The 22,558-nt window shown below is 44.8% G+C and overlaps 1 protein-coding gene across 1 annotated transcript in view; it reads left to right on the top strand.

Moving 5' to 3' along the window:
• Positions 1-21,220, top strand: part of pcsk6 (proprotein convertase subtilisin/kexin type 6) — a gene marked incomplete at both ends in the record, with an annotated part of 82,093 nt that extends 60,873 nt beyond the window's left edge. Inside the window, 10 exons of the mRNA XM_079243273.1 lie at positions 200-388; positions 474-610; positions 1,885-2,031; positions 2,118-2,220; positions 2,466-2,656; positions 19,649-19,736; positions 19,815-19,918; positions 20,006-20,135; positions 20,366-20,478; positions 21,123-21,220. Coding sequence (XP_079099399.1) covers positions 200-388; positions 474-610; positions 1,885-2,031; positions 2,118-2,220; positions 2,466-2,656; positions 19,649-19,736; positions 19,815-19,918; positions 20,006-20,135; positions 20,366-20,478; positions 21,123-21,220 — 1,300 coding nt within the window. The remainder of the gene's footprint in view (positions 1-199; positions 389-473; positions 611-1,884; positions 2,032-2,117; positions 2,221-2,465; positions 2,657-19,648; positions 19,737-19,814; positions 19,919-20,005; positions 20,136-20,365; positions 20,479-21,122) is intronic.
• Positions 21,221-22,558: the final 1,338 nt, after the last annotated feature.

The following is a 22,558-nucleotide window of genomic DNA, read 5'->3' on the forward strand; positions in this document are numbered from 1 at the left end:
TAAGCATGTGGGTAACATCCAGGTTGTACACTGTACTAGAGTTGCATTAAAATGATGTAAACAGCAACGCTAATACAATAAATAAATAAAATTAATAGTCAACATAAGACTGAAATTACATGACAAGTCCTGCAATGTTAAAATAGCCAAATGGTCAGGGCCGACACTGTATACTTACACATGTATGTGTATGTCCCAGACACATCCATGCTGGCCAGACCCTTAACAGCAGTATTACCACCACTGGATGTTTAGAAGAACCTGAACAGCACGTTGATTACCTTGAGCATGTGGTGGTCAGGATGTTTATCGTCCACCCACGACGAGGAGACCTGGAGATAAACCTGATCTCTCCCTCAGGGACAAGATCACAGCTGCTGGCCAAGAGGTGAGTCCTGCACGGAACACTCCACATGAGCTTCGGTTGTAGAAGATGCTGCTGGTGATTTCCTGACTCCCTGTGGTCTCTCCAGGCTGTTAGACAGTTCCAAAGAGGGCTTCAGGAACTGGGAGTTCATGACAGTCCATTTTTGGGGTGAGAGAGCAGAGGGGACATGGACTCTAGAGATTGCTGACCGGCCGGTGAAACTGCGTAACCCTGAGGTGCTGGGTGAGATCATCGATGCAAGTCACACTAATGCTCACATTTAACCCATCAGAGACCCTACAAACGTGTTGTCATTTTCCTTTTTAGATCATTTTCAGATTCTAATGTCAGCTCTTTGAATTAGCATGAAATAGCGAAGCTACACAAAACCTCCCATATTTAACCGAATGGACAAAATATGCCTCATTGTAAACCACTGTAAATGTCATTGTTGATGTTATTTTAATCTTAACATAAGTATTCCTTTATGCTAAGATGTCAGTTTGGACTACTAACCTTATAATTTTATATTTTTGGAGTTGTTCTTTACACTGAGCAATTTTGTTCAGTTTAGGACCTTGCAAAGTACTTATGGGAATGATTATATTTTATTTTATTTTGTCACAGTTTTTTATGTAACATTGTTTTTACTGTAGAGTACAAGTTTTTTTATAGGATCTCTCAATGGTCAAATCCACCATCAACATTGTCACTGAAATCTGCACCAACAGATCCTGAAAGGATCCTCTACAACAGTGCTTCTCAATGGGGGTGGTACCCCTAACCCCTAATCCCCCAGGGGGCATTCAGAGACCATCAGGGGGCGCTGGGAGCAATATTTTTAAAAAAGGGGGCGTTGAAGTGTTCATGGGGGGCGTTGGAAATAAATTGTTCATTTTTGATGACTAGCCCATACAGGTCAGTGGTCAGCAACTAGACAAAATCTGTCTCACAAGATTATAGTGTTAAAAACTTATCGCAGGAGTTCTGTGTCAATGTGCAGACACAGTGCTGTTTACAGTGCGGTGTATCTGTGTTAGGTAACGTTGCTCAGAGACGTGTTACGTGTTAGCTGCAGTTAGCTGCTGCTAGAAACTGCTGGGTGACGTGAAGGGAGTTTACCCTGATGCTAGCTGCAGTTAGCTGATGCTAGCTGCTGCTGGGTGATGTGAAGGGAGTTTACCCTGATGCTAGCTGCAGTTAGCTGATGCTAGCTGCTGCTGGGTGATGTGAAGGGAGTTTACCCTGATGCTAGCTGCTGCTGGGTGATGTGAAGAGAGTTTAGTCCGATGCTAGCTGCAGTTAGCTGCTGCTAGAAACTGCTGGGTGACGTGAAGGGAGTTTACCCTGATGCTAGCTGCAGTTAGCTGATGCTAGCTGCTGCTGGGTGATGTGAAGGGAGTTTACCCTGATGCTAGCTGCAGTTAGCTGATGCTAGACACTGCTGGGTGACGTGAAGGGAGTTTACCCTGATGCTAGCATCAGCTCTGATGTTTGGAAACTGGTACTTTGCACAGGGAGCCTAAAAGAATGGACTCTGATTCTTTATGGGACGTCTCATAACCCTGACCAGCACCACAGCATGCTGGATATCCCAGCTTCAGAGAAGGTCCCGGAAGAGTCAGAGCTCCATGAGGAGGCAGAAGAGGAGGAGGAGTATAATGGTGAGACAAAAAAAGTAGGAATGTGTTCTCGATCAGTAATATGAGGAAAAATATCAATTATGACTCTAACAATGCTCCTCATCCAGGACCATGCCACAGTGGGTGTGGAAACCAGGGCTGTGATGGACCAGATGCTGAACACTGTCTCAACTGCATCCACTTCAGCCTGGGCAGCTTGAAAAGTGGCAGGTGGGAGACATGGAGGAACATGGAGCAAGAAAAACAACTGCTTCTGTTTTTCTGCAACAGAACCTTAAAAATGATCTTATCATTGCTGTAATGCAACATATGACCAACTGTAACGTGTTTAAAGGTTTCCATCCACAACCTGCAGCCAGTAAAGGTGTCAGAAATAAGACGTTTGGCTCCAAACCCACTTTGAACCACTGCCCAGTTCCTCTCTGCCATGACTCTTTGTTTTGTTGTGGATATAGAACCTGTGTGAGCCACTGTCCACTGGGACACTACGGGAACACAACATCTGGCCGCTGTGGACGCTGCTATAGGGGCTGTGAGCGATGCCTCGGCCCATCACCTGGAGACTGTCTCTCCTGCAGACGAGGCTTTTACCTTCACAACTCCCGCTGCACCCACACTTGTCCTCCAGCTTTCTTCACAGATGACAGTACGTCTGACAGCTTCCCACTGAACAGCTGGACACTGGTGTGTGTGTGATGGAAACACTGGAAAATAGAAGATTATGGTTCATAAACATGGAAACAAACATGTCGCTGGAAAAACGTTGTGACTTGGTTCTGTAAACAAAACCAGAAGTTTCATTTTACCTACATCCCCAGTAGAAGCTAAACCACATACAACACTACATAACTGGTTTAACTGGGAACAGGGTTGTAACATAACCAGTTTAACTGGGAACAGCTCAGTAACATAACTGGTTTAACTGGGAACAGCTCAGTAACATAACCGGTTTAACTGGGAACAGCTCAGTAACATAACTGGTTTAACTGGGAACAGCTCAGTAACATAACCGGTTTAACTGGGAACAGGGCAGTAACATAACCGGTTTAACTGGGAACAGGGCAGTAACATAACCAATTTAACTGGGAACAGTTCAGTAACATAACCGGTTTAACTGGGAACAGGGCGGTAACATAACCGGTTTAACTAGGAACAGGGCGGTAACATAACCGGTTTAACTGGGAACAGGTCAGTAAAATAACTGGTTTAACTGGGAACAGCTCAGTAACATAACCGGTTTAACTGGGAACAGCTCAGTAACATAACCGGTTTAACTGGGAACAGGGCGGTAACATAACCGGTTTAACTAGGAACAGGGCGGTAACATAACCGGTTTAACTGGGAACAGGTCAGTAAAATAACTGGTTTAACTAGGAACAGGGTGGTAACATAACCGGTTTAACTGGGAACAGGGCAGTAATATAACCGGTTTAACTGGGAACAGGGCGGTAACATAACCGGTTTAACTGGGAACAGGTCAGTAATATAACCGGTTTAACTGGGAACAGGGCAGTAATATAACCGGTTTAACTAGGAACAGGGCGGTAACATAACCGGTTTAACTGGGAACAGGTCAGTAATATAACCGGTTTAACTAGGAACAGGGCGGTAACATAACCGGTTTAACTGGGAACAGGTCAGTAATATAACCGGTTTAACTGGGAACAGGGCAGTAACATAACCGGTTTAACTGGGAACAGGGCAGTAACATAACCGGTTTAACTGGGAACAGGGCAGTAATATAACCGGTTTAACTGGGAACAGGGCAGTAATATAACCGGTTTAACTGGGAACAGGGCAGTAATATAACCGGTTTAACTGGGAACAGGGCAGTAATATAACCGGTTTAACTAGGAACAGGGCAGTAATATAACCGGTTTAACTGGGAACAGGGCAGTAATATAACCGGTTTAACTGGGAACAGGGCAGTAATATAACCGGTTTAACTGGGAACAGGGCAGTAATATAACCGGTTTAACTGGGAACAGGGCAGTAATATAACCGGTTTAACTGGGAACAGGTCAGTAACATAACCGATTTAAATTTGAACAGGTCAGTAACATAACCTGTTTAACTGGGAATAGGTTAGTAACATAACCGGTTTAACTAGGAACAGGGCAGTAATATAACCGGTTTAACTGGGAACAGGGCAGTAATATAACCGGTTTAACTGGGAACAGGGCAGTAATATAACCGGTTTAACTGGGAACAGGTCAGTAACATAACCGATTTAAATTTGAACAGGTCAGTAACATAACCTGTTTAACTGGGAATAGGTTAGTAACATAACCAATTTAACTGGGAATGGGTCAGTAACATAACGGGTTTAACTGGGAACAGAGCATGAACATAACTGGTTTAACTGGGAACCGAGCAGTGACATAACCAGTTTAACTGGGAACCTGCTAGTAATGTAACCAATTAAACTGGGAACAGGGCAATAACATAACTGGTTAAACTGGGAACCAGACAGTAACATATCCAATTAAACTGGGATCAGGCCAGTAACATAACCAGTTTACCTGGGAACTTGGTGATCACCAATTTAACTGGGGACAGTGCAGTAACATAACCTGCTTAACTAGGAAAAGAGCAGTAGCATATCCAGTTTAACTGTGAACAGGTCAGTGACGTAACTGGGAATCCATTAGCAAAAAGTAGTGGGCTTGAAGTTTATTTTATTAAGTATACTGTAGTATATAAAGTAGACTACGGGACCTATGCTAGTAGAGTACTATAAAGTATACTAACTTTATACTTCTGAGTAAATTAGAACATTTTTAGTTTATAAAAATATACTTCTATACTTCACAGGGTAATGTTAAGTTTACAGATGTACACTTTCAAGTATAAAGCAAGTACACTATATACTACTAGTGTACTAGGTATATACTTCTAGTCCACATTTTAGTTGGTTTTTTTTTTGTATAGACATAAGGATAAGAAGACTACAAGATTCTACATATTGCCATTGTACTAGTTATGTACTTTTAGTCCACATTTAAGTTTATTGAACTATACTTTAAATTTAAAAATTTGTCCTCAAAATGATATATTTCTATAAAACTTTTAATATTACTATACAACATGTATACAAATACTGTTCTTTGCTTGAAAAATTAAAGGAAAAAATGCACATTTGCTTGTAAACATTTAAACAAAATAACGTCTCAAACTGAGGACTGAAGTAATTTCTTGTCAAAAAAGAAAAAAAAAAAAAAGAAAATGCCCATCTTGGGAACCAAAAAATAGAAGAATATACTTTTCAGTATAAGCCAAGTATACTTTTACTATACTATCCTGACATATATACAATATTGTATACAAAAATAAACATTACATTGTCTGTGTTTTGTATAAAATAAGAATACTGATAGTATAGTTGAATAAACTACCTTTTGCTAAGGGATAAAAGGAGCATTTTAAGAAAGCAGAGTCTCTTAGATGTAAAGATGGACAGAGCTTCACCAGTCTGAGACAAACTGGATCTAAAACTGAAACAATGTCAGAAAAACTACAAACACATTTCACCTTAAAAACCACAGATGCAGGTTACATCCAACAAAGAAGCCACAAATGTGAACAGGATCCTGAAACACAGCTTATTAACGCTGCAAGTAAAGGACATTAATGCTGCTAGTAATGCTTGTTATTGCTGCTTATAAAGTGTGTTAACGCTGCTAGCAGAGCGTGTCAGTGAAGCATGCTAATGCTGGAAGTAAAGTTCATTAATGCTGCTTGTAAAACATGTTAATGCTGCTAGTAAAGCGTCTTAACCATAGACTGTATGTAGAGATGGACAGAGCCTCCGTGATGTCACCCGTAGGTTTCTGAAGAGCTGAATTGAAGCTCAGTGGGCGGTTCCTACCATCGCCATCTTGGCAGGGGCATGCGTGATATCTCATCCGGAAAATACAAATATGGGCAAAGAGGTGGAGCTGAGAGGGGGGCTGTGAGCGTCATGGTGGATGATTGACATCGAGTGAACTCCGAGCTTTCTGTAGCTAAGAGCTAACCGAGCTAACCTGGAGATAACAGAAGCTAACATGCTAATAGAGGTTAGTGGGCTAAAGCTAAGTCACGTTGTTAACCAGCTAAAAACCGCGGTTGTTCTACGTTCTTCTGACTTGAAGCAGGAGATCGGGTACCTGTCAATCAAAAGGACACGCCCCTAGATTTGCCAAACTTCGATATTAAATTACTTTAAAACAGGCGAGTTAGAAAAAAATTCACTCCCCCCACAGTTGTCATGAAGGTAAACCTGACCTATTAAACTGAAAATGGATTTTTGAACCAGGCTGTAAACATGTTTATTTCTGCTGTGAAGTTGGCCTTTTTAACATGGGAATCTATGAGGATTTGCTCCGTTTTGGAGCCAACCCCTAGCGAATGAAGGGGGAACTGCAGTTTAATGCAATTACGCATTGGCTTAACTTTTTGCCGCCGAAGGCTCTGTCCATCTTTCATATACAGTCTATGGTCTTAACACTGCTAGTAAGGCAGCCACGTGGGAATGCTGCATGTTAATGCTGCTAGTAAAACATGTCAATGCTACACTATGCTACACTATGATAACACTGCTAGTAAAGTGTATTAGAGCTTCTAGCAGAGTTTGTTAGGTAATTTGATAACACTGCTAGTAAAGTCTGTTAGTTTCTAGCAGAGTTTGTTAGGTAATTGTGATAACACTGCTAGTAAAGTATGTTAGAGCCTTTTTTTTTTTTTTTTTTTTGTTGTCCAGCATTTAGGCAGCAGAATGATGGTCTGGATGCTGTGTTCTCCCAAGGGAAGCTTTATAGTTATAATGATCCCCTTGACTTTCTGAATTTTTATCTTATTTCTATATTTATTTTGTATTATTGTTTGAATTGTATAGTTTGTACTGCTGGACCGGAGAGGACAGATGAAAGACAGAAAGAGAAAGAAAGAAAAAAGAACACCTCATAAGAAAAGTGAAAGAGATAAAGGAAAAGGAAAGGGAGAGGAAAAAAAACTAAAAAATAACCCAAAAACAAAAAGAAAAAACAACCTACAGATGTATACATATACACACACATACACACATATATATACACATATACACATATGTATACACATATACACATATGTATACACACACACATATATATATATATATATATATATATATATATATATATATATATATATATATATATATACATATATACACACACCTCTATGCACATACACACATACATACATACAAACATATACACACTTGCCAGTATCAACACATACACATACAAGCCAACTTTAGATCATAGTAACTAAACTATGAATCTAAAAAGTTAAATATAAATGAGAAACAAACAGAAATGAGAAAACTAGCTGCTGTTAGTGAATAAACCTGCAGACGACTCGGTGACTGTGTCACATGCAGAACATGCAGAGTGGAACGTGTTCAGAGAAGATCATGCCAGTGTGACCCCTCCCACACAAAGGCAAGAGGCACGCCAGGAGTACCCCCGAGACCCGGGCCATCGGCAGCCGCCCCCGGGCACAGACCCCAACCGCTCCACCCCGGAGCCAGCCATGCACCGACCCAGGAGGCAGCAGAGGCCTATACTCCCCTATACACACATACACACCTCATAACACACCCCCCCCCCCCCCCCCCCCCCCACACACACACACACACACACACAAACTCCCTCTATATACACTTTAACATGCACCCCCTACTAAGACCCCATTCACACTCCCTTCTTTATACTCACACACCCCATCACACACACATCCCCGCTCTCTCTATAATCACCCATTCTTCCACACACACCTCCCTACACCCCTCTATCCACATTCACACTCCTCATTGTACACCCACTCCATCACTCCCCCGTACCACCAACATACCCCAACATACACAGACCCAGGTCCCCTGAACAGCACCACTCCCCCGCCCAAACCCCCCCGGCACAGCCCTGGAAATAGGGGCGTGGCAGGACCCCATCGACACCCCCTCCCTCCCAGCTTATGAATGATTGTGAAGTGTGTGTTATTTGCAATTAAAATTGGGAAGAAGTAACCACATCATGTTGGGAGCGGGACCACCAAAGCAGCCCCGCCCACCGCACACTGCATGGCCCGCCCCCCAAAACATGTCCATGTGTTGTCAGTGTGGTTGTTTTTTGTGTTATGTTGACTAAGTGTAATTAAAACTGGGAGGTGAACCGATGCTGGGTGCAGCGATGGAGACCACCTTGATGGCCTCTCTCACCATCCAGATCAACGTGTCCACCTCCCAACGTCCTGCCTGTATGTGGTGGAAGAAGGGAAGGAGGGGGGTCTGGGGATTTAGGTCCCGAGGGAAGCGCGCCTCCCTCAAGAAGATGAGCCACCTGCGGCACGAGGCACGTCCCCCATTCTCGGGGCCCCCGAAGGCCAGGACAGGCCAAGGGCAGCTGCCCCAACAACCAGGGCCCTCAGCAACACCAACACCAACAAAAGACACATACACACCCATTCTAACAGATACACGGCCAAAAGTTTAGTCCACCTCCAAAACCCTACATCCCACTCCCCCCCATGCCCACCACAAAACACCCCTTCTCATTCTACCTACCCTAGAACAAACCACCACAACTCCCCACTTCTCTCACTTAAGTCCTACCCCCTTCCTAATCACAACCCTTCACCCCCCTATACACCTACATATACATGCACCCCCCCACTCCCCCTATACACAGACCACTACCCCCCCATACACATGCGCCTTGACACTCCTCTATATACACACCCCTATCTCCCATGCATTTAACACCAGATTCCCCACACACAAGCCCTTACCCCTTCCCCCACACACACACACACACCACCCACTCCCTCATCCACACCCCCAACCCCCCACACAATCATGTACTATCACACTCCCACAAACCTCCACCCCCACACATACATACCCTTACACACAACCCTACCCCCCACAAACTCATGCTCCACTACACTCCCCATAAACCCCCCACATATAAACCACCACACACCTCCTACATCCCACACACTCATGTACTATCACAGTCCCCTAAACCTCCACCCCAACACCCCTCACACACTCCCCCATACACACACCCCTCACTCCCTATACCTTCATGTACCGCTACAATCCTCTATACACACCCCGCATATACACCACCGCACTCCCTCATACGTACCCCTCCTACACCCCACACACTCATGTACTTTCACACACCCCTAAACCCCCACCCCTACACCCCCACACATACATGCCCCAACACACTCCCACATACACGCACCCCTACCCCCCATACATTCATGTACCACTACACTCCTCCATACACACCCCATACACACACAGGCACCCCCCATCCTCAACTATCTTGGGCCCGGGCCCCTCTGCCGGGCACCAGGGCACGGACCTGCCCCCACTGAGGCGGCAACTCCAGGTCAGCCCAACCCCCCCACGGCAGGGCCGACCCCCCACCCTTGAGAAGCAGGGGGCAGCACTGGAGCCCAGGACCCGCACCCCGCCCACCCCACAGCGGCACGGCCACCCGTCACGGAGCCAATACCCGCCGATCCAGCCTCCGCCAGCGACCTCGCCCCACCACCGCAAGGCAACTCCAACCATTGATCCACCCAAGGCCTCCCGCCAGGTCTGGAAACCTAGCCCCCCCAGTAATGAAGCAGCCAAGATCCCCGTCCAGGGGTCCACCCCAGACCCACAGCCACCTGAGCCACCCAGCCACTCCCCAGCCCCGAGCAGGATGAGGTCACACTCTCCCCCCTACACTAAGTGATGGAGTTGATCACAGGAGACCAGAGGGAGTGAAATTCATCTGACTGATCCTTTGAGGAGGCAGACATCATTTCCATGCTGATGTAATCTAATAACAGATTTCTAAACTGCTGGATACACAGATTCTGTTTGCTTTTCCAGTTCACAAGGATAGTTTTCTTCGCGATGCACAGGCTGCTGAGGATTGGTTTTGCTAAATTAAACCCTATGTTATTTTCACCTAAGTGACTCAATAGGCACAATTTGGGGTTTGCAGGGATATTACATTTAAACCAGTCTGACAGATCTTTACATACCTGGAGCCAGAATCTCTGGACAGGTGGACAAGACCACAAGGCATGATAGTAGCTGTCAATCATGTTGTCAGTACAGTGTGGACAGATATGTGAGTGTAACAGACCCATCTTGAACATCCTGTGTCCTGTATGATGAGTTCTGTGTAGAATTTTGAATTGTATTAATTGCATGTTTGAATTCTTAGTCATTTTGAATGTGTTTGAGCAGATTTGTGACCATTCATTTTGATTGAAGTTGCTGGATAAGTCTGCTTCCCATTTAGAAGTTGGGAGAGAGATGGAATCTTCTAGCTTCAATAGTAATCTGTATATTTTGGATAGTAGCTTCGGGGCCTTAAGATTTAATAATTCTGCAACCCTGATAGGTAACTGTAAGTTTAGTGGTGTATTTCTTACTTATAATAGATTTAAGTTGGTGGTATTCTAAGAATTTGGTGCTGCTGAATTCATACCGTGAAGAAATTGCATCAAATGGCAGAAAGTTTCCATTTTCTATTATATGTTCTAACTGCTTTACTCCTTTATTCTTCCACTGAGGGAAGTTTATCATCTTTTTGTTTTGCAGGAAGTCAGCATTGTTCCAGATGGGTGTGAGCTTACATGGAATAAGCGCAGACTTGGTTACGTTCAGGAATTCCCACCAAGCCGTTAAACTGGAGCTGATGTTAATGCTTTTGAAACACTTACATGACTTGACAGTTGAGCTGATGAATGGTAAATCAGAGATGACTAAATCCTCACACAATGCTTGCTCAACATCCAGCCATGGCTCATCCAAAGAACTTGGATTAAGCCACTTGGAGATGCATTGCAGCCTGTTACATAAGAAATATTGATTAAAATTTGGCAGGTCCAACCCACCTCTGTCTTTGGTCTGTTGTAAAGTTTTTAGACTAATGCGGGATGGCTTGTTTTTCCAGAGAAATCTGGATATGTGGGAGTCTAATGATTTAAACCAAGTGGAGGATGGTCTGATGGGAACCATTGAGAAAAGGTAATTAACTTTTGGTAGAACCATCATTTTAATGGTGGAAACCCTCCCCATAAGTGATATGGGCAAGCGGTTCCACCTTGAGAGGTCATCCTCTACTGTTTTTATTAGCTGATCATGATTTAACTTTATTAATTCGGTTAGTCTGGGAGAGATTATTATACCTAAATAACTAATATTTCCTGACTGTATAGTGGTGTTAGATATGTTTTTAAAGTCACAGTTAATGGGCATTGCTGTAGTCTTTAACCAGTTAATAGAATAGTCTGATATTGAAGAGAATTTATTAATTAGTGTGATTGTTTGAGAAAGTGTTGTTTGTGAGTTGTTAAGGAAAAGTAAAACGTCATCTGCGTAAAGACTAATTTTATGTTCAATATTTTTAGCTTGAATTCCTTTGATTTCTGGGTTTTGTCTTATGGCAGCTGCCAGGGGTTCGATAAAAATGGCAAAGAGTGATGGAGAAAGTGGGCAGCCCTGTCTGGTGCCTCTCTGTAAGCAGAAGTTTGGAGAAGTTTTGTCATTGGTCTTCACACATGCATTCGGGTTGTTGTATAATATTTTTATCCAGTCAATAAATGATGACCCAAACCCAAATTCTTTTAAAGTTGCAAATAAAAATTTCCAGTTTACACGGTCAAATGCTTTCTCTGCATCTAAAGAAATAACTGTGGACTTCAGGTTGTGTAGAGTTGAATAATCTATTATGTTAATTAATCTGCGCATGTTAGTGTAGGAATGTCTACCTTTTATAAAGCCTGTTTGATCTGCATGAATAATGGAAGGAGTTATTTTCTCTATCCTTCTGGCTAGAGCTTTGCTGATTATTTTGAGATCTACGTTTATTAATGAAATTGGACGGTAACTGGATGGGAGTGTAGGGTCCTTTCCTGGTTTTAATAGGACTGAAATATCAGCCAAGTTCATATTGGAGGGTATTTTTTGCTTTTCCTTTATTTCTAATACCATGCTGTAAAAGGTTGGAGCCAGTGTGGTCCAGAATTCTTTGTAGAATTCAGCTGGATAACCATCTGGACCTGGTGCTTTATTATTTCGCATATGATGGAGGGCTTCATGAACTGAAATAGGTGAATCTAGAGCCATTTTATTTTCCTGATTTATTTTAGGAAGATTGATGCGACTAAGAAATTAGTTAATATTTTCATATGTTGGATTTATTTGTGATGAATATAATGCTTTGTGAAATTCTTTGAAAGTATTGTTTATCATGTCAAGATCATGGCTGATATTTCCTTCTGAATCTTTTATAGAGGAAATTGTTATTTTCTCCTTATTTGCCTTTAGTTGGTTAGCCAGGAACTTTCCAGATTTGTTACCATGTTCAAAATTCTCCAATCGAAGTCTTTGCACCATGAATTGTGTTCTTTTATCTATTATTTCATTAAGTTCTAATTTGGCTTTTCTAATATCATTCAGCGAGTGTTCTTCTGGGGAGACATGGTAAGCTTCCTCTAGTGATTTAATTCTGAGTTCTAATTCTGATGCTCTCAAAGTTTCCTTCTTTTTCTTATGGGAAGAGAAGGATATTATTTTCCCTCTCATTACTGCTTTTCCTGCTTCCCACAGAACACATGCTGAAGTTTCTGGTCTGTTATTGTTTTCTAGATATGAGGACCATTCTCTTTTAAAGTAACTGATAAACTCAGAATCTCTAAGTAATGATGTATTAAACCTCCAGTTTCTAGTGGCTGGCTTACAGTTTTTACTTCTAAGGGTTAATAATACAGGTGCATGATCATGATTATGGGATGGATTTTTATCTCTGATATGTCACTCATGAGTGAAGTGCTGATTAGGAAGTAGTCTAGTCTAGAATAGGTATGGTGAACTGCAGAGAAGAAAGTGTATTCTCGCAGTGTCGGGTGATGAGAACGCCATGCATCGCAAAGACCAAAATCCTTCATGTACTGTTTAACCGTTTCAGCTGATTTCCAACCTCGATACTTCCCTGATGAACTGTATTTGTCTAGAATAACATTTAAGTCCCCTGCTACCATTATTGTGTTATCTAAGTGATCATAGAGCAAAGTAAAGAGGGAGTGAAAAAGGAGGAGTCATCAACATTTGGGCCATAAACATTTGCAATAGTTAACTTAACATTTTGAATAGATAATGTGACTATTAAAAATCTGCCTTCTGGATCTGTGATTGTTTGATCAATGTCAAATTTTAACCTTTTATTAATAAGAGTGGCTACTCCTCTTTGTCTGGAATTATAGCAAGCTGAGTAAACATGTGGAAACTGGTCTGTTGAAAGATTTATTGTTGAATTAGATAAATGAGTCTCCTGCAGGAGAACGATGTCTGCCTTCATTTCACGCATCTGATTAAGAATTTTTAACCTCTTTTCTCTTGTACCAGCTCCACGCACATTCCAAGTGACAAACCTCAGTGTATCCATAAACCAGCAGAGATGGAGGTTATGTGCATATTACTACAGCGTGTGTCTGTGTGTAACCCGCTGCTTGTGCACCTGTCAGCTGTGTGCGGTACCTGGATCTGCGTGTTAAGTGTCTGTGTGTGCTTTCCTCATACTGTGTGTGTATGTGTGAATCATTCATAACGTTGTCCGATGTTTAATCTTGTGCATGCGCCATGAAACGTATCAGTATAGAAGTAGGTGAGATTCCTGATAAAAGTGAAAGGGTTCAAACAAAGAAAAGTGAAAAGAGAAAAAAGTGACCTAATACTGATAATTATTTTGAAACCATCTTCATCTTCATCTTCATCTTCATGCCGCTTATCCGGGGTCAGGTGGGGGCAGCAGTCTAAGCAGGGAAGCCCAGACTTCCCTCTCCCCAGCCACATTTGCCAACTCTGCGGGGGGATCCCGAGGCGTTCCCAGGCCAGCCGAGAGATATAATCCCTCCAGCGTGTCCTGGGTCTTCCCCGGGGTCTCCTCCCAGAGGGACGTGCCTGGAACACCTCACCAGGGAGGCGTCCAGGAGGCATCCTGACCAGATGCCCGAGCCACCTCAACAGATTCCTCTCGATGCGGAGGAGCAGCGGCTCTACTCTGAGCCCCTCCCGGATGACCGAGCTCCTCACCCTATCTCTAAGGGAGAGCCCGGCCACCCTGCGGAGGAAACTCATTTCAGCCGCCTGTATACAAGATCTCGTTCTTTCGGTCACGACCCACAGCTCATGACCACCATAGGTGAGGGTAGGAACGTAGATCGACTGGTAAATTGAGAGCTTCACCTTCTGGCTCAGCTCCTTCTTCACCACGACAGACCGGCGCAGAGTCCGCATTACTGCAGACGGCGCACCGATCTGTCTGACGATCTCGCGCTCCATCCTTCCCTCATTCGTGAACAAGACCCCAAGATATTTAAACTCCTCCACTTGAGGCAGGACCTCACTCCCGACCCGGAGAGGGCAATCCACCCTATTCCGGCTGAGGACCATGGTCTCAGATTTGGAGGTACTGATTCTCATCCCAGCCGCTTCACACTCGGCCGAAAATCGCTCAAGTGAGAGCTGGAGATCACGACTACATGAAGCCAACAAGACAACATCATCTGCAAAAAGCAGGGACCCAATCCTGAGGCCACCAAGCCGGATCCCCTCAACACCTCGGCTGTGCCTAGAAATTCTGTCCATATAAGTTATGAACAGAATCGGTGATAAAGGCCTTGGCGGAGTCCAACCCTCACCGGAAACGAATCCGACTTACGACTTAATGCGAACCAAGCTCTGACACCTGTCGTACAGGGACCGGACAGCTCATACAAGGGGGTCCGGTATCCCATACTCCCAGAGTACCCCCCACAGGAGCCCCCGGGGGACACGGTCGAACGCCTTCTCCAGGTCCACAAAGCACATGTAGACTGGTTGGGCAAACTCCCATGCCCCCTCCAGGACCCCAAAGAGGGTAAAGAGCTGGTCCACTGTTCCGCAACCAGGACGAAAACCACACTGCTCCTCATCAATCCGGCATTCGACTATCCGGCGGACCCTCCTCTCCAGGACCCCTGAATAGAATAGGAGGCTGAGGAGTGTGATTCCCCTGTAATTGGAACACACCCTTCGGTCCCCCTTCTTAAAAAGGGGGACCACCACCCCAGTCTGCCAATCCAGCGGTACTGCCCCCGATGTCCATGCGATGCTGCAGAGGCGTGTCAGCCAGGACAGCCCTACAGCATTCAGAACCTTAAGGAACTCCGGCCGGATCTCATCCACCGCCAAGGCCTTGCCACCAAGGAGCTTTTTGACCACCTCAGCGACTTCAGCCCCAGAGATAGGAGAGTCCACCCCTGAGTCCACCAGCTCTGCATCCTCATCGGAAGACGTGTTGGTAGGATTGAGGAGGTCTTCGAAGTATTCCTTCCACCGACCCACAACTTCCTGAGTTGAGGTCAGCAGCTCCCCACCTCCACTGTACACAGTATTGATGGAGCACTGCTTCCCCCTCCTGAGCCGCCGGATGGTGGACCAGAATCACCTTGAGCCATCCGGAAGTCTTTCTCCATGGCCTCGCCGAACTCCTCCCATGCCCGAGATTTTGCCTCGGCAACAGCCGAAGCCCGTCGCTACCCATCAGCTGCCTCCAGAGTCCCACAGGCCAAGAAGGCCTAATAGGACTCCTTCAGCTTGATGGTATCCCTCACTGCTGGTGTCCACCAACGAGTCCTGGGATTACCGCTACGACAGGCACCAACGACCTTACAGCCACAGCCCAGCCCCCGAGTGAGACCTGGAGGGGAGTGATTGGGAGGTATGGTACCCCCCCTCGTTATGGACAATCCATGACAAGCACAGAAGTCCAATAACAAAACACCATTTGGTTTCAGAGGGGGGGACCATGCCTCCCAATCACTCCCCTCCAGGTCTCACTGTCATTGCCCATGTGAGTATTGATGTCCCCCAGCAGAACAATGGAGCCCCCAGAAGGAGCACCCTCCAGCGCTCCCTCCAAGGACCCCAGAAAGGGTGGGTACTCTGAACTGCTGTTCGGTGCATAAGTACAGACAACAGTCAGGACCCGTCCCCCCACCCGGAGGCGGAGGGAAACTACCCTTTCATCCACTGGGGTAAACCCCAACATGCAGGCACCAAGCTGGGGGCTGATGAGAATGCCCACACCTGTTTGGCGCCTCCCACCATGAGCAACTCCAGAGTGGAAGAAGGTCCAGCCCCTTTCAAGGGTACTTGTTCCAGAGCCCAAGCCATGTGTCGAGGTGAGTCCAACTATATCTAGCCGGAACCGCTCAACCTCGCACACAAGCTCAGGCTCCTTCCCCACCAGAGAGAAGTGACGTTCCACGTCCCTAGAGCCAGCTTCTGCAGCCGGGGATTGGACCGCCAGGGTCCCCGCCCCTTGCTGCTGCCCAGCTCACATTGCACCTGACCCCTACGACTCCTCCCGCAGATGGTGAGCCCACGGGAGGTGGGGCCCACGTAACCCTTTCGGGCTGAGCCCGACCGGGCCCCATGGGTAAAGGCCCGGCCACCAGACGCTCGCTCACGTGCCCCACCTCCAGGCCTGGCTCCAGAGTGGGGTCCCGGTAACCCGCGTCCGGGCAAGGGAACATTTCTGCCCGAGTTTGTGTTCATCATAGGGGTCTTGTGAGCCGTACTTGGTCTGATCCCTCCCCTAGACACCTGTTTGCCATGGGTGACCCTACCAGGGGCATAAAGCCCCAGACAACATAGCTGCTAGGATCTTTGGGACACACAAACCCCTCCACCATGATAAGGTGACGGCTCAGGGAGGGGTATTTTGAAACCACAGTTTTACAAATATGGCATAACTTATTTAAGATTTAAGATTATTAAGGAACATATCAACAAGTCAGTAGAGCCACGGAGTGATGTTTGGGTCGCGGGACAACTGTCCATTGATAAATAATTTACCCACGGAGATTACAGCGCGAGCTCCTTCGGCGATGGATTTCCTACTGATGGGGAACAGGACTCTCCGCCGATCCAGGATCTCTCTTGGAAACTGGTCATTAACTGCATAATGGAGGCCCCGAAGTTCACGACCCTGACTCTTCACCTGCTCCTTTTGTTTGTAGTTAACAAACCTGGCTACGATGGGCCGTGGCCGGCGAGCTCCGGGTTTCCTTCCACCCAGACGGTGAACTCCATGAAAAGCGATGTTCCCCACCGTTTCTTCCAGGAGCTTTAGATGAGTCTGGATGAAGTTTTTAACCATGGTCTCGGAGTCTTCATCTGCTTGTTCAGGAATCCCTGCAAACACCAAGTTGTCCCTCATGCTTCTGGCTTGCAGATCCAGCACCGCTTCCTTCATCTTCTTGTTCTCCTCTGAGACTCTGGTTAACCCCTCGGTGAGGGATCTAACTGACTTTCTGAGGCCAGTGTTTCCACTTGCTTCAGGCTAAATTCCAGTGATTCCCGCAAGGCCTGAAACTCTTTGTGAAGAGTCTCCACCAGGCTCAGGCGCGCATCAAAACTACTGAGCTTTTTATCGATAGAAATAAGAACATCGGTCGTGTCGTTCCCCGTCGACGAAATGGCTCCGGATGAATCCTCATTCCGCTGTCTTTTAGCCTGAGATGATGCGGCTGGGGTCGATGTTTGTTTTGGCTTCCACATGACAACTCTGTCCAAACACTGATCTATGAAGTCCGTCAGGCTGGCCAAATCCTCCCCGTCGTGCTCCAGAATGCACCTTAAAAAGACACTATTTACCTACTTAGGAGAATGTTCAAATTAATTTGGCAAAACGCACACATTAATAAATGAATAGTTTACCTTTGCCTAGTGTGACTCCGCCATCTCAACCTCACTACTTGCCTACAGCATTACGTCACTTACCTGTGTTAGAGCTTCTAGCAGAGTTTGTTAGGTAATTGTGCTAACACAGCTAGTAAAGCATATTAGAGCTTCTGGCAGAGTTTGTTAGGTAATTGTGCTAACACTGCTTGTAAAGTGTGTTAGAGCTTCTAGCAAAGTGTGCTAGTTCATTGTGATAACGCTGCTAGTAAAGTGTGTTAGAGCTTCTAGCAAAGTGTGCTAGTTCATTGTGATAACGCTGCCAGTAAAGTGTGTTTGATAGGGTTGCCATCCGTCCCATAAAATGCAGAATCGTCCTGTAATTAACAGACAAACGTCCCGTATTGGATCATTCCGGGATGCACTTCGTTCCGTATTTTCATCACTTTCCAACAGCCTACACATGTTGGTCACACACATCAACACTCAATTTAAAAATAGTTAACTAAATAAAACACAGAAAATACAGCAGCCAGCAAAACTGTTCTTTTCATGCAGAATCTGCGCAGGTTCAGCCTCCTCCCCACTGCGCCTGTATGTCGGAGAGTCACGGTTGCCAAGAGACCATAGACTGTATCTAGAGACAGACATGACTCATACACGCTCCTCAGAAAACCCGCGCCTTTTAAAAATATCTGCTGTTCCTGGTACTGTACTTCCTGAAAATAAAAAGCGCATGTAAAACAGACGTGAAGAGATGTGGCTGCAGCGTCAGTGAAAATATTTATAAGTCAAATTGTACAACGTGACAGCGACTGTTTAGTCGTGCACAGTGGACGGTTCGACATCTAACAGCATCAGGAGAACATGATCATTTATCTATATACCGCAGATATAATTATAATTATATTAGCCAATATAAATACCATATATACACATTAAAAATGTATTTTCAATGGATGAAAAGCTAATAAATACACGCAAAAATATATATAGCCTAGCTTCAGGGAAACGTTTATTTTTATATGAATTTCCTTCATTAAAATGTTTACAACTTTATGTTTTTAAGTCAGTTTTTAAGGAATCTGTAGTAAGTGATCATTCAATAAATTAGCCTTTTTTATTAGAGTTGTAACACTGTTGTGACATGAGTTCCCTTTAAGTCATGAAGCAGCAAACAGATACAGTCCAATATGTAGGACTAAATAACGAGGAGCAGCTCCTCACAGGTCATCGACCATGGTACCACACAGTAAATATTTCATAACAAACATTTATTTCTGTTTCTTTTCTTTTTCCCATAGGAACCATTTTATGTTGGCCTCTATAGTTTTTATGCCAAACAACTGTTGTCAAGTAGCGTTTCTCTCATTCACCTGTCAAAAATCAGCTGATCTGAACCAGCTGATTAACACGTTGCCATGGTAACGCCCGTAACAGAATGATCAGACAGTAATTGAACTTGTCCAGCTATCAGTGACCACATTATGAATTATATGAAAGTGTCATCCCACTCCTCCCCTCTTACCGCATGCTGGTGAAGTGACACAGGTGTTATTTTATGTAAAGTTCAATGTTGCACACTCTACACTTTCTTATTTAAGTTAATTAATTACACAATAGCTAAGTATTGTGCATATGGTACTTTGTTATAGTATAGTATATAGTATAGTATTTTCCTCATGTTAGCTAATTGTGATAACACTGCTAGTAAAGTGCGTTAGAGCTTCTAGCAGAGTTTGTTAGGTAATTGTGCTAACGTTGCTAGTAAAGTGGGTTATTGCTGGTAATAGAGTATCTTGGTCCAGCATCCTAATGCTGCTAGTAAAACTAGTTAAAAATGTTAGTAAAGCATGTTACTGCTGTGTATTGCAGATCAGAGACGGTGTGTAAGATGCCATGACAGCTGTGTGACATGTCTGAGACACGCAGACAGATGCACCGCTTGCAGCAATGGATACAGGTCTGCATTGGCCGATTCAGTCATTTCTCTGTCTGAACTTTGAAAGTACACTTCACAATCCGGTTGTTCTTTTCTCAGTCTTGCAGGGATGATTTGTGTTCCTGAATGTACCAATGGAACATTTTTCCATCTGGAAGAGATGACTTGCAGCCCCTGCCATTCCTCTTGTAAGACTTGTACAGGTCAGTGTGCATGGTGAGAAGCAGCCGTCCCACTTGGATACATATCTGCTCACAAAGGTTTCTCAGTTTAACATCTGTATCTTCCAGGACCAGGTAATGGGGAGTGTATTCAGTGTGTTGAGGGCTACTTGCAGCAGGAATGGAGGTGTGTGCAGGCCTGTGCTCCTGGCTACTACTCTGGAAAAGCAGCAGGACTTCCTCATGAGATTTGTCACAGGTTATTTTTTATTAGGTTGATCACTTTCACTGTAAAACCTGAGTCTGTGGCTGCATTTGTCTCATGCAACTTACATTTACTGGTGCAAAATTAAATGGATAGACCAGTCTCAACTAACGGTTCTAATAAAGAGTAATCCAAGATAACATGATGGATGAAGCTTGTTTGGATTTGTGCTGCGTTTAGCTCAGTGAGCTCAGGTGAGCTGGTTTATTATCCCATTTTTCCAGGTGTGAAGAAAACTGTCTGCGCTGCGGCGGTCCTGGAACAACATGCACCAGATGCAAAGCAGGCTACAGCCTGATCAGCAGGACCTGTATCGTCAATGCATCCTGTAATAACGGTAAGCTCATTTTCTTCTCGGCATCGCAGCAGCAGCTCCGATAACCTCTGAAGTAAACTGGCCTCCATGGTTTCTTACTGGTTTGGGGATTTGTGAAGTTTTGTTTTTTTTTTGTAGTTTTTCATCTCTGTAAATTTTTACAGGGAAAATGCGAGAGACTGTGATGTGATAAACATGTCCCATGTGATAAACTAAGAAATGAGCCTGCTCATACTGGCCTTAGTGATAAAGGCTGACAGGTGATCTATCTAAATCCTGCTTTTATCGCTGAACTGGACTGGAAACCAGTCCAGGAGGAGTGCTGTCTGACCAGTGACCTGCTGTGATGGCCTTCCACTGAGAAGAAGGCTTTTGTGGATACCGACAGGCTAAGCGGCATGTGGCTTCGGCTGTTGCCAAGGCAAAAACTCAGGCGTGGAAGGAGTTTGGCGAGGCCATGGAGACTGGAGGGCTACAAGGCACTCAGGAGGGGGATGCAGTGCTCCGACAATACTGTGTACTAGGGCTCGACCGATATATCGGACGGCCGGCCGGGTCGTGTGTGTTACCGGGTCGGTGTGTCACCAGGTCTGTGTGGTTCTGTTAGGGACGTTCATTGTAAAGCAGATGTGACGGCACTGACTGCTGCTCCTGTCTCCTAACAGTGGACGACGTCTTCTGTGAGATGGTGAAGTCCAACCGTCTGTGCCAGAGGAAGTTTTACCGTCAGTTCTGCTGCCGAACCTGCTTGATGAACGGATGAGGATCCAGCATCACCTCCTGTCAAAGAGGACGACTTTTCTTTGCAGATATTTACTGCATAGCCACATGTGTTTCTTTGCATACTGGTCAAAGTAATGAAAAAAACAAACATAAAAACACTTGGCCTACTACCATGTATACAAGTGATATGTCACTTTCGAAAATGCTTTTAAAAGTGAAAGGCGACTGATGTTGACATAACTTGTGTATTTTTCTGTCAAGAGGGGGGAATTTTGGGAATTTCAGTTGTTATAATATTTTGAGTTCATATTATGATCATCTTTTATTAACTTTACATTGATGTTCTTCATTAATCCTCATGTACAAGTTAAAAGTTTTCCTCTGTGTGCTGTCTGGATAAGCAGGACATTCCAGTGACGTGCAAGGTCAGAGTGGTCTGACCAAATTTGATCAACATTCAGTTCCTATCAGAATGGTATCTTTAAGAAGAGCACACATACGCATTGTCCTATTAGGACATACGCATTGGACTTTTGAACCAAGCAAACACACGTACACACACACACTGAAATTGTATCAACTTGTATGTATGTCACGTGGTACCTTTCAATAAAGGGCTTGGAGGTTTTTTGAAGCCCAGGCTTCTGAGATGAGCCTCCTTGCAAATTGAACAAGATCGTCTCGTCTGGCTTCCTTCTTATTTAATGATAATTATGTTAAGATTTTAAGGGTTTAAACTTAACAGGCTTTTATGCAGGAAGTGAAGTGGAGGTCTACGTGCACAGCTCTGTCATGCAGACAGATAAACACGCTGGAGTTCAGTTGCCAGGCAACCGCTCCGCCTCCCGAGCCAACACCCAACACTTCCTCCACTCAAAAAATCTGTAGAATTCTGCTGGTGGACTGGAACAACCTGTCCTCAAGAAGAGCAGGGATTCCCACGTCTGCTCACCCAGGCCCACTGTTCTGCACGTTTCACATGTTTCCCTGCTGCAGCACACCTGACTCAGACGGCCTGTTAGTCAGAGATCCATTTACTGTGAATCAGGTGCATTGCAGCAGGAAAATATCTACGCTGCTTTCCAAATTATTATGCAAATTGTATTTAGGTGTCATAAAGATGTCGTAGTATTCCTTTAAACCCATGGATGGTGTTGTGGCCCACTGAAATCTGTCTCAGACACCTGTGATAATTAGCTTGCCAGGTGAGCTCAAATAAAGGAAAAACTACTCCACAAGTGTGTTCCACATTCTTAAGCAGACCTTCATTTTCAAGCAACATGAAAAAGTTGCCGCGCAACCCTGAATGGTCGGTATGGATGGAGAACCGGATGTTTGGTGGATGGCCACCAGGTGCCAACAAGGCTGCAACGTCAGC

The sequence above is a fragment of the Telmatherina bonti genome, assembly GCF_933228915.1.
Source record: "Telmatherina bonti genome assembly, chromosome: 1".
NCBI lineage: Eukaryota > Metazoa > Chordata > Actinopteri > Atheriniformes > Telmatherinidae > Telmatherina > Telmatherina bonti.